The sequence below is a fragment of the Budorcas taxicolor genome, chromosome 5 (genome assembly GCF_023091745.1).
Source record: "Budorcas taxicolor isolate Tak-1 chromosome 5, Takin1.1, whole genome shotgun sequence".
NCBI lineage: Eukaryota > Metazoa > Chordata > Mammalia > Artiodactyla > Bovidae > Budorcas > Budorcas taxicolor.
The window spans coordinates 41,348,749-41,361,444 of NC_068914.1; the positions used below are offsets into that span (position 1 = coordinate 41,348,749).

General features: G+C 44.2%; 1 protein-coding gene across 1 annotated transcript in view; it reads left to right on the forward strand.

The window, feature by feature from the left end:
• C5H1orf131 (chromosome 5 C1orf131 homolog) overlaps window positions 1-8,801 on the forward strand; it is a 32,499-nt gene extending 23,698 nt beyond the window's left edge. The window contains exons 4-7 of the mRNA XM_052640896.1: window positions 5,699-5,794; window positions 5,925-6,011; window positions 6,596-6,648; window positions 7,870-8,801. Coding sequence (XP_052496856.1) covers window positions 5,699-5,794; window positions 5,925-6,011; window positions 6,596-6,648; window positions 7,870-8,005 — 372 coding nt within the window. The 3' untranslated portion in view covers window positions 8,006-8,801. The remainder of the gene's footprint in view (window positions 1-5,698; window positions 5,795-5,924; window positions 6,012-6,595; window positions 6,649-7,869) is intronic.
• Window positions 8,802-12,696: the final 3,895 nt, after the last annotated feature.

Here is a 12,696-nt window from a genome sequence, read left to right on the forward strand (position 1 = left end):
AACAAAGCAGAGAGGAAAAAAGAAAAAAGAATTAAATGAGGACAACTTCAGAGACCTCTGGACAATGTTAAATGCCCCAACATTTGAATCATAGGAGTCCCAGAAGAAGAAGACAGAAAGAAAGGCTATGAGAAAATACATGAGGAGATAATAGTCGAAAACTTCCCTAAAATGGGGAAGGAAATAGCCATCCAAGTCCAAGAAACCCAGAGTCCCAAACAGGATAAGCCCAAGGCGAAACACCCCAACACACATATTAATCAAATTAACGAAGATCAAACACAACAAGTATTAAAAGCAGCAAGGGAAAAACAGCAAATAACTCACAAAGGTATCCTTATGAGGATAACAGCTGATCATTCAATAGAAACTCTTCAAGCCCGGAGGGAATGACAGGACATACTTAAAGTGATGAAAGAGAAAAACCTACAGCCCAGATTACTGTTCCCAGTAAGGATCTCATTCAGGTATGAAGGAGTAATCAAAGCTTTACAGACAAGCAAACGCTGGGAGGATTCAGCACCACCAAACTAGCTCTTCAACAAATGCCAAAGGATCTTCCCTAGACAGGAAATACAGAAAAGGTTTATAAACTCGAACCCAAAGCAACAAAGTAAATAGCAACAGGATCATATTTATCAATAATTACCTTAAATGTAAATGGGTTGAATGCCCCAACCAAAAGACAAAGAAACAAGACCCCTATATATGTTGTCTACAAGAGACCCACCTCAAAACAAAGGACACATACAGACTGAAAGTGAAGGGCTGGAAAAAGATGTTCAATGCAAATTTGGAGCCAAAAGAAAGCAGGAGTAGCAATACTCATATCAGATAAAATAGACTTTGAAATACAGGCCGTGAAAAGAGACAAAGAAGGACATTACATAATGATCAACCCAAGAAGAAGATACAACAATTGTAAACATATATGCACCCAACATAGGAGCACAATAATATATAAGCAAATGCTAAGGAGTATGAAAGGGGAAATTAACAGTAACACAATAAAAATAGGAGACTTTAATAACCCACTTACACCTATGGATAGATCAATGAAACAGAAAATTAGCAAGGAAACACAAACTTTAAATGATACAGTGGACCAGTTAGACCTAATTGATATCGATAGGACATTTCACCCCAAAACAATGAATTTCACATTTTTCTCAAACGCACACGGAACCTTCTCCAGGATAGATCACATCCTGGGCCATAAATCTAGCCTTGGTAAATTCAAAAAAATTGAAATCATTCCAAGCATCCTTTCTGACCACAGTGCAGTAAGATTAGATCTCAGTTACAGGAGAAAAACTATTAAAAATTCCAGCACATGGAGGCTGAACAACACGCTGCTGAATAACCAACAAATCACAAAAGAAATCAAAAAGGAAATCAAAATATGCATAGAAACGAATGAAAATGAAAACACAACAACTCAAAACCTGTGGGACAGTGTAAAAGCAGTGCTAAGGGGAAGGTTCATAGCAATACAGGCATACCTCAAGAAACCAGAAGAAAGTCAAATAAATAACCTAACTCTACACCTAAAGCAACTAGAAAAGGAAATGAAGAACCCCAGAGTTAGTAGAAGGAAATCTTAAAAATTAGGGCACAAATAAATGCAAAAGAAACAAAAGAGACCATAGCAAAAAGCAACAAAGCCAAAAGCTGGTTCTTTGAGAGGATAAATAAAATTGACAGACCATTAGCCAGGCTCATCAAGAAACAAAGGGAGAAAAATCAAATCAATAACATTAGAAATGAAAATGGAGAGATCACAACAGACAACACAAATATAAGGATTGTAAAAGACTACTGTCAGCAACTGTATGCCAATAAAATGGACAACTTGGAAGAAATGGAAAAATTCTTAGAAAAGTACAACTTTCCAAAACTGAGCCAGGAAGAAATAGAAAATCTTAACAGACCCATCACAAGCACGGAAATTGAAACCGTAATCAGAAATCTTCCAGCAAACAAAAGCCCAGGTCCAGACGGCTTCACAGCTGAATTCTACCAAAAATTTAGAGAAGAGCTAACACCTATCCTACTCAAACTTTTCCAGAAAATTGCAGAGGAAGGTAAACTTCCAAATTCATTCTATGAGGCCACCATCACCCTAATACCAAAACCTGACAAAGATGCCACAAAAAAAAGAAAACTGTAGGCCAATATCACTGATGAACATAGATATGAAAATCTTTAGCAAAATTCTAGCAATCAGAATCCAACAACTCATTAAAAAGATCATACATCATGACCAAGTGGGCTTTATCCCAGGGATGGAAGGATTCTTCAATACTCACAAATCAATCAATGTGATACACCACATTAATAAATTGAAAGATAAAAACCATATGATTATCTCAATAGATGCAGAGAAAGCCTTTGACAAAATTCAACATCCATTTATGATTTAAAAAAACTCTCCAGAAAGCAGGAATAGAAGGAACATACCTCAACATAATAAAAGCCATATTTGATAAACCCACAGCAAACATTATCCTCAATGGTGAAAAGTTGGAAGCATTTCCCCTAAAGTCAGGAACAAGACAAGGGTGCCCACTTTCACCACTACTATTCAACATAGTTCTGGAAGTTTTGGCCACAGCAATCAGAGCAGAAAAAGAAATAAAAGGAATCCAAATTGGAAAAGAAGAAGTAAAACTCTCACTGTTTACAGATGATGTGATCCTCTACATAGAAAACCCTAAAGACTCCACCAGAAAATTGCTAGAGCTAATCAATGAATATAGTAAAGTTGCAGGATATAAAATTAACACAGAGAAATCCCTTGCATTCCTATATACTAACAATGAGAAAACAGAAATTAAGGAAACAGTTCCATTCATCATTGCAAAGAAGATAATCAAGTACTTAGGAATAAATCTACCTAAAGAAACAGAAGACCTATATATAGAAAACTATAAAACACTGGTGAAGAAATCAAAGATGACACAAATAGATGGAGAAACATACCATGTTCATGGATTGGAAGAATCAATAGAGTGAAATTGAGTACACTACCCAAAGCAATTTATAGATTCAGTGCAATCCCTATCAAGCTACCCACGGTATTTTTCAGAGAACTAGAACAAATAATTTCACAATTTGTATGGAAATACAAAAAAACCTCGAATAGCCAACGCAATCTTGAGAAAGAAAAATGGAACTGGAGGGATCAACCTGCCTGACTTCAGGCTCCACTACAAAGCCACAGTCATCAAGACACTGTGGTACTGGCACAAAGACAGAAACATAGATCAATGGAACAAAATAGAAAGCCCAGAGATAAATCCACACACATATGGACACCTTTGACAAAGGAGGCAAGAGTATACAATGTAGAAAAGACAATCTCTTTAACAAGTGGTGCTGGGAAAACTGGTCAACCACTTATAAAAGAATGAAACTAGAACACTTTCTAACACCATACACAGAAATAAACTCAAAATAGATTAAAGATCTAAACGTAAGACCAGAAACTATAAAAATCCTAGAGGAAAACATAGGCACAATGCTCTCTGATGTAAATCACAGCAGGATCCTCTATGACCCACCTCCCAGAATACTGGAAATAAAAGCAAAAATAAACAAATGGGACCTAATTAAAGTTACAAGCTTTTGCACAATGAAGAAAACTATAAGCAAGGTGAAAAGACAGCCTTCAGAATGGGAGAAAATAATAGCAAACAAAGCAACTGACAAAGAATTAATCTCAAAAATATACAAGCAGCTCCTGCAGCTCAGTTCCAGAAAAATAAGCAACCCAATCAAAAAATGTGCCAAAGAACTAAACAGACATTTCTCCAAAGAAGACATACAGATAGCTAACAAACACATGAAAAGATGTTCAACATCACTCATAATCAGAGAAGTGCAAATCAAAACCACAATGAGATACCATCTCACACCAGTCAGAATGGCTGCTGTCCAAAAGTCTACAAATAAATGCTGGAGAGGGTGCAGAGAAAAAGGAACCCTCTTACACTGTTGGTGGAAATGCAAGCTAATATAGCCACTATGGAGAACAGTGTGGAGATTCCTTAAAAAACTGGAAATAGAACTGCCATATGACCCAGCAATCCCGCTGCTGGGCTTGCACACCTAGGAACCCAGAATTGAAAGAGACATGTGTACCCCAATGTTCATCGCAACACTGTTTACAATAGCCAGGACATGGAAGCAACCTAGATGTACATCAGCAGACAAATGGATAAGAAAGTTGTGGTACCTATACACGATGGAATATTACTCAGCTATTAAAAAGAACACTTTTGAATCAGTTCTAATGAGGTGGATGAAACTGGAACCGATTATACAGAGTGAAGTAAGCCAGAAAGAGAAACACCAATACCGTATATTAACACATACATATGGAATTTAGATGACGGTCATGATGACCCTATATGCGAGACAGCAAAAGAGACACAGATGTAAAGAACAGACTTTTGGACTCTGTAGGAGAAGAGGGTGGGATGATTTGAGAAAATGGCATTGAAACATGTATATTATCATATGTGAAATAGATCGCCAGTCCAGGTTCGATGCATGAGACAGGGCACTCAGGGCTGGTGCACTGGGATGGCCCTGAGGGATAGGATGGGGTGGGAGGGGGGCGTTCAGAATTGGGAGCACATGTACACCCATGGCTGATTCATGTGAATATATGGCAAAAACCACTACAGTATTGTAATTGGCCCCCAATTAAAATAAAACAAATGTGTGAGAAAAAAGATAGGAAGTAGTTCAGCTGCCAAGAGTGGCTATTGGTGTCTTTTTCTGTTTTACAGAATGGTTTTTATGTATAATGCATTTTTTTTTAAGTTGTTGGGTTTTTTAATGTATCTATTTTGCTGCACCGAATCCTCATTGTGTTATGCGGGATCTTTGATTGTGGTGCACAGGCTGTGGCGTGCTCAAGCTCATAGTTCCTTGACCTGTGGGAGTTTAGTTCCCTGACCAGGGGTCAGACCCATATCCCCTGCATTGCAAGGCAGATTTTTTAACCACTGCACCAGGGACGTTCCAACAATGTTTTTAAAGAAAATAAACCTGTGTTTGAAGCAGCTGTGATAAAGGGTTTCTTGGTGTGAGTAGACATGTTTGGGGAGGTGCTTTGTTGCCTTTGCGGGTAACAGCTTGTTTTAGGGCACATCTAAAGCACCCCTTGGACTTCGCTGGTGGCTGAGACGGTAAAGCGTCTGTCTAAAATGCGGGAGACCTGGGTTCGATCCCTGGGTCAGGAAAATTCGCTGGAGAAGGAAACAGCGACCCACTCCAGTACTCTTGCCTAGAAAAATCCCATGGACAGAGGAGCTTCTTGTAGGCTACTGTCCATGGGGTCGCAAAGAGTCGGGCACAACTGAGCGACTTCAGTTTAAAGCACCACAGAGCTCCGTGGGTTATCCTTGTTTTGTCACTGATTTGTGCGCAGAGAAATCTCAGCTTCAGCTGCCTACATTAAATGTGGGAGAATGGTGTGGGGAAGTCATGAAGCTTTGTGAGAGCTCCACAAAGCCGCTTCCCTGCCACCATGACAGAACTCTTATGCGGTGTAGCCAGCCGCTGCAGGTCACACATAGTAGCGTTGGGGGTGTAGCGCATCGTGTCTGATGGGCAGTACCCCTCGGCTGTGTTCCCTTTGTGGAGACTTTGGAAGGTACTTGGGTCTGACTGTGCTTTGTGTCTGCAGGCTCGCTTGGAAGTGCACCGGTTTGGGATCACAGGCTATGGGAAAGGAAAGGAGAGAGTCCTGGAACAGGAACGTGCCATTATGCTGGGTGCTCGGGTGAGCGGCTGCCTCTGCCTTCCACCCCCAGCCGGGTTACAACAGAGGGGAACACCTAAGCAAGGCAGGATGGGGGATGCTGGGAAGTGTTTGCAAGATAAAAAATGATAAGTGTACTTTCTCGTTTCAGCCTCCCAAAAAGAGTTATGTGAATTACAAGGTTTTGCAGGAGCACATCAAAGAAAAGAAGGCAGCGAAGGAAGAAGAAAAGAGAATGGTAGGTGTCATAGCCTCTTTATTAAACTAGAATAGAAAGATGGTGTCAGTCTGCTGCAGTGCAGTGCTGAGACCCCTCTGCTTGGAAAGCAGTCTAGGCGACAACAGGCCTACAGTTAAATAACCATTCTGTCCACTTCTTTGAGTCAGCTGCATTTTGTGATACCAGCCACGTAATCTGACTCGTTTACATGAAGGGGTTGCTTTGAAATGGCCAACTCCTGTTCAGAGACTGTGAGCTACTCTGATCCTTTCTCTATGTCAAGTTGTCCCTTCTGCCTTTTGCATTACGTAGAGCACACGGACTTAGGACAAACCACAAGGGCATGCGGATGTTATGTTCCCTCTCTTTTGCTTAAAATGGAAGGTTTGACCTTTCTGCTGTTCATTTTCTCTGAATGGCCTTTCACAGTCTTGAAAGGGTTTTAGGATGAAACTTTGAGTCTGTTACCTTTAATATGCCTACTTGAAAAAATATTAAAAATAAACGGTATTTCTGTTTCTTTTGGTGACAAATCTCTTGCCTTTTTTTGAATCTCCATTATGCGTTATGGATACATATTTTTTCCTTGATTCTGAAATCAGGCCAAGGACACAGATATTTTCAAGAAAAAGAAGAGGAAAGGGCAGGAAGACAGGTAAGTGATAGTTAGGCACTGGGGTGGAATGATTTGGATAAACCTTTTGGTTAGTTCTGAAGGTGATACCTTGAATGGATGTGGTGTTTCTAGCCTGGTGCAGCGCTGCACTCTCTCTCTTTTATCCTAAATCAGGCCCTTGGGAGGGGAGACAGGATTTAGTGAATTGTCCAAGATGAGGTGACTCCCTCAGAATTGAAAAAGGAACCTATTTTCAAGCGCCAGACATGTGCAGTGACTGATGGGAAAGCTGGGACCAAAGTTTCCAACAAGACCTCTGTTCCCTCCTAAGAGAGGTACTGCTGGGTCAGCATGACTGGCTGGGTCTATGCTGCCTGCCTGTCCACAGCCACACAGGGAGAGCACTGGGGTCTGAGTAGTGGAACCTTGATTTTCTGCCATTCTGCTTATTTCTTAGCTTCATTTAAGCACCTCTTTCTCTCTTCTGAAATTACTGTTTCAAAATCTGCTTTTGTCTCCAGCTGGAAGCTGATCAGTTGTTTCTGGCTGTGTGCTCTGTCTTCCGCTGTGTGCTGGGCACATAGATGTTGGGGGTACAGCCATGAGCACATTGAGGGTCTCTGCCCTGGAGGAGCTTACATTTTAGGGCGGGAAACACATTAAAACCTATAAACAGATACATAGGGCTTGTCAGGTCCCGGCAGGCTTCGTGAAAGTGTTAGTTTCTCAGCTGGGTCGATTCTTTGCAGACCCCGTGGACTGTAGTCCACCAGACTCTTCTGTCCATGGGATTCTCCAGGCAAGAATACTGGAGTGGGTTGCCATGCCCTCTTCCAGGGGATCTTCCCAACCCAGGGATTGAACCCAGTTACAAGCAGATTCTTTACCATCTGAGCCACCAGGGAAGCTGGCAGGCTTCGTGAGGAGGTTGAAGTTTAACACACTATGAGACAATGTCACTGAGGTTGGGCTGGTGTGTTGTTGTAAGGAAGCCACATTTGAGTCTTGAGAACTGAATAAAGAGGAAGATCTGGAAAGACCTGGTAGCAGATTATTCAGGGTAGAAGAAACCAGTGGAAAGGCTCTGAGGCAGCAGGCAGTTCAGGGACCGCAGGAAGGAGGGTGGTACTACATTGGGTCGGGGGCCATGCCTGGGAAGAGCTGAGAGTTCACAGGAGCAGACCCAGGTGGCCTGGTTGTGGTGCTGGAATCATTTGTTTAAAGCTTGATTACACTAATTTTCTCTTACTTTAAATGTAGGAAATCAAAAAAGAAGTCTGCTCCAAGTATTTTGTCAAGTGGACGGATTGGACAGGTTGGAAAATTCAAAAATGGGACATTGATTCTGAGCCAAATTGATATCAAGAAAATAAATTCTTCCAGAGTGGCTAAATGACATTACTTTATAAAATAAAGAAATGGGAAAGTGCCAAATGGACTGAAACTGGACCCCTACAAGACTTCCAGATTATTCTTATTTATTTTGTATTTTACAGACTTTTTTATCTTAAGGAAAAGAAATAATTAATTTCTAGCTGCTGAAGTATCTGTTTTTTTTATGATAACCACATTGGGCCAACTGCAATGTGAATGTGAAGTCAAATTATTGAGAAGAATGTTTAATATTCCCCAGCGAGGTTCACCCAGGTTTCACTTTGACTGGTGCCTTTTGTGTTTACATGTAGATATTTCATAATTTTACAGATTTGTAGATGCTAATAATTAGCTTAAAATTGCTTTTTAATTTCTAAACATGTTTAATCATGAAAAAATTAAGAATGTGATAATTTGTCAGTTGTTTTGGGGGAAAAGCAGTTTAAATTTTCAGCCTACCTAAGGTGTATAAAATCTACTTTGTAAGAAGCTGTATAAATGAAACACAACTTTTTGATAAAAATGAACATGACTATTAAACACACAACCAATAAGTTAGACAAATGTTATCTCCTTCAAAGTCATAACTTGGGACAGCCATACATATATTTTTAACTAGTATTGCCCTTATTGAAAGTATTGGAACTTCTTCAAGCTTGTGACACTTAAAAAAAGGTCTTCATTTTTGGCTGTTATTTTTTTTTTTTCCCACTGTCCAAAAATTCAGATCTAAACCTAATAAATAATAAAGTTTTGGGGAAAACAGAGGGGTACTTTTCACCACTGGCTAACTCCTAAGTGACTCATAAATTGACTTGGAAGGCATTTACATTGTTCAAAATATATTTTGACTTGAAGCAAAATTGGAAATGTTTTATTAAAACACTGGAAGTATTTTTTTTCTGGTTTATTTTGAAAGGCAGCATTCATTGGGGTCTATATTTTGGCAGATTTATTTCAGTTCGTTTTTGGCTGGGCTGAGTCCTCTGTCCCTGCATTGTTGCATGTGGGCTACTCTCTGGTTGCGGTGCAAGGGTTTCTTGGTTGCGGTGGCTTCTTGTTGCAGAGCATGGGCTCAGTAGTTGTGGAGTACAGCCTTAGCTGTTCTCCTGCGTGTGGGATCTTCCGGGACCGGGGATGGAACCATTGGCAGGTGGATTCCTAACCACTAAGACCACCAGTGAAGTCCTTGGCAGTTTTTAAGTGGTTTTTTTTTCTTTTATTTTTTTTTTAAGGAGGTGTGAAATAGTCATGTCCAACTCTTTGCGACCCCATGGACTGTAGCCCACCAGGCTCCTCCTTCCATGGGATTTTCCAGGCAAGAGTGCTGGAGTGGGTTGCCATTTCCTTCTCCAGGGGATCTTCCTGACCCAGGGATTGACCTGGGTCTCCTGCGTTACAGGAGGACGCTTTACTGTCTGAGCCACTGGGGAAGCCCACCACACATGACAAAGCCCTGGGAAAAATCTGAGGAGCTGGAAATGACCTACTGGAGTGGGTACCTGGTCAGTTTAACTCCTTACTGACAGGGAGCCAGGAAACCGAGCAGTCCCACCTCACCCCAGCTCCCATGAGCCTTTGTGGCTCAGATAACTGAGCACTTGGCCCAACTCTTGACCAGAGTCCCAGGCTAGTCAATTCTGGAAAAGCATGCAAGCTCCTAGTGTAAATTGCTTTCCTTGTTTCTTGTTTCACCTTTTAATTTATGGGGTAAATACAGAGGAGCCATGTAACCACTGGGTGCGCTGGAAATAGGTCTGAGGGCGACAAGCAAGCCTGCATGGTCAGGACTGATGATCACGTGTAAGACCATGCTGCTTATTTCCCCGCTCATGAGGCTTCCTCCAGCAAGGCTAGCAGCAGAGAGAAGCGCCAGTGGAGAACAGTGCTGCCGTGGAAGGAGCCCACGCCTGGGGGAGCCTAAGTGCTTCCTTGCTATGTCTTCCATACGCAGCGCCCTTCCCCCTTCGCAGGACGTCTCCCTGATCATGGATACACCTGGGTGGATTGGTCCTGGCGCCATACAACACTACCACCACCTGCCCTTAATCCCAGGCACCGCTTGGGGAATTCTTGAGTCAACCCCACAGTGCTTGGCCTTGTGGACAAAGAAGGAAGCAGAGAGCACAGCTGTGTTTCACTGAACCAAGGCTCTTGCCCGGGCAACAATGGGCACCAGCTTGCGGAGGTAACTGACCCTGACCGGCAAGCGGAGGCAGGGCTACAGTCACCCGGGGGTCAAGGAGGAGTCTGTTCCCAGATGTCTCTGGTGCTCCCTGTCCCCAGCGTTGGTGATAAATCGACAAGCACGGGAACCCTGGACTGAGAAGGGCCTTGGCAACCTGAAGCTCAGGTCTTCCCCGCCCCTGCCTCTCAGGGGATGGGAGTCTGGATCAGGGATGCTGGGGTGGCGGGGTGGACGGAGTCCAGGCAGACGGTCTGTGCAGCTCCAGGACCAGCCAGCCTGCCTCATCTCAGCTTCCCTCTCTGTGACTCTGGAGGAGCCTCTCCCTCAACTTGAGGGGAAACCTGTGTGTGGCATGGCGTGGACTGGTGGGCCCTGCCGTGTCCCTCCAGACCCTCTGCCAAGAGCGCTGAGGTACCTGCTTCAGCAGTGAGCTCTTCTCAGGGACGCCCGCCCCCTGTAACGTCCCAGGCAGTGATGACTGACGTCCCAACTCTGGGCGACTGAGCTGAGTGGCCGAGGCCTTTGCTGGGTCTCCCTTGGCCAGATTCCGCTTCCTTCTCTTAGTGTGGATGCCAAGAGCTCCCTCTAAGGGATGTCCTGCTCTTGGAGTCCGCAACTGGCCCCGAAACCTGGCTAAACCACTCGGTGGTCCGGCAGGTGATAGAAGACTGACCAGGTCGCTGGCTGTGGGGCACGGGAGACAGCTGTTGTTGGGAAGCACAACTTGAGGAGAGTGAGTTTTCAGTCACACCAGGCTCAGCCTGTGGGTGAAGGGGCTGGTCAGTCTCCTTCATCCTCCCAGGCCGATTAGGACATTTTCCCCAATCTTAGTTAGCTTCCACTTGCCGCCTATGATCAACTTTTCATTCATGAATTTGTCTCAGCCATTTGTTAACTCTTTCCAATTAACTTGCAAAAATGAGTTTCATGAACTGTTGGAGATGGTACCTTATAATTGAGAGTCGTGTGGTGCTAGTGGTAAAGACCTCACCTGCCAGTGCAGGAGACAGAAGTGAGTTCGATCCCTGTGTCAGGAAGATGCCCTGGAGGAGGGCATGGCAACCCACTCCAGTATTCTTGCCTGGAGAATCCCATGGACAGGAGCCTGGCGGGCTACAGTCCATGGAGTCACAAAGTCGGACCCGACTGAAGCGACTTAGCATACAGCATATGTAATCACCTCATGATTTCCTGAGCACACGCCGAGAAGCACATTGACCTTGGGCCTCCCCGGGCCCCCGCCCCACCCCACTGCAGCCTCTTCCCCATCCAGCTGGCACTTAGGCCACTTTGAAGAGAGGCAGACCTTGCTGCTGAGCAGTAAGCACAGATCGGACATTGTTTTCCATCTGTTGGCAGTGTCAAAAGAATTTATTTCAAATCTGCTTAAGGTTGTGGTAAAACTCAAGTTTTCCAAAAGGCGATACACAAAGTCCAACCAACCCCCAAAGACCAGAAAGCACAGTGTTTGCAATTCAAAAAATACAAACGCTTGGGATACCAATACAAAAATTAGAAAAAAGTTGCATACCGTCCCCCCACCTCCCTCCAGGTTTCCAGTGGAATGTGAACACCAACAGGACCAAGAGCTGCCACCCTATGGCAGCAACTCCCGACAGACAGTGGGCGCAGCGGGGGAGGGGGAAAGCAGGGTAAAGAAAGACAGGAAGATGGAGCTTCCGTCATCGACAGCTAAAACAAGGACACGAAGCTTTTTGCTACTTTGAAAATTCCTTTGCCAACGTTAAACACACATCTCTCATGCTTAATACAACAGCTGAGTGTGAGAGCAGCAATTCTACATCATGCATTTAATATTTTCTGCTTTGCTCACTCTGCACTTCCCCTTGGTGCTGAGAAAACCCCGGGGCCTGGGACGTCCAGTCACCACTGAGGAGTTGGAAGGGCCCTTCCCCAGCTGCAGCCTCACCCAGGAAACACCCACTGCGCTCCTGTGTCCACAGCTGCCAGCAGTCACTTTTCCAGACCCGAAGCCTGTCTTGGATCCTCTCCTTGGAGGCTTCCTGAGGTCCTAGTCTGGGCAGTGGCGCCCAGGAGCTCCCTGGGTCTCCCAGCACCCAGGCCAGGCAGCCCTCTGCTCCCGTTGAGAGAAAGCGATGCCTCCCGGCTTAGAGACTTGCCTGTAGTCTCAGCTCCCAGCTACTCTGACTCAAGTCAACATCATTCATCAAGAAACCGATGAAACCCCCCCCCCCCAACAGGTAGTGCAGATGAGTCCCAGCCCATGGGGACACTAGGCCCTCCACCTTTTAGGCCAACCTGCCTTCCAGATGGTAGCTCGGTTGTGTGCCTTCTCATGCTTAGATGTTGGTTTTCAAAACCGTTCCTTCTGCGGAGATCTTTCAAAACAGGAGAAACATCGTCAGCCGAAGGTCCCCTTAAAAGAGCTAAGATAGCCACGAAGGCAGGAAGGCGGTCACTCTCTTCCCTTGTTTCAAGGCAGCTTCTGCAGGCAGATGCGTAGCCTGCGTGCAGTGCTTCACACAGTGCCATCGAAGCAGGCC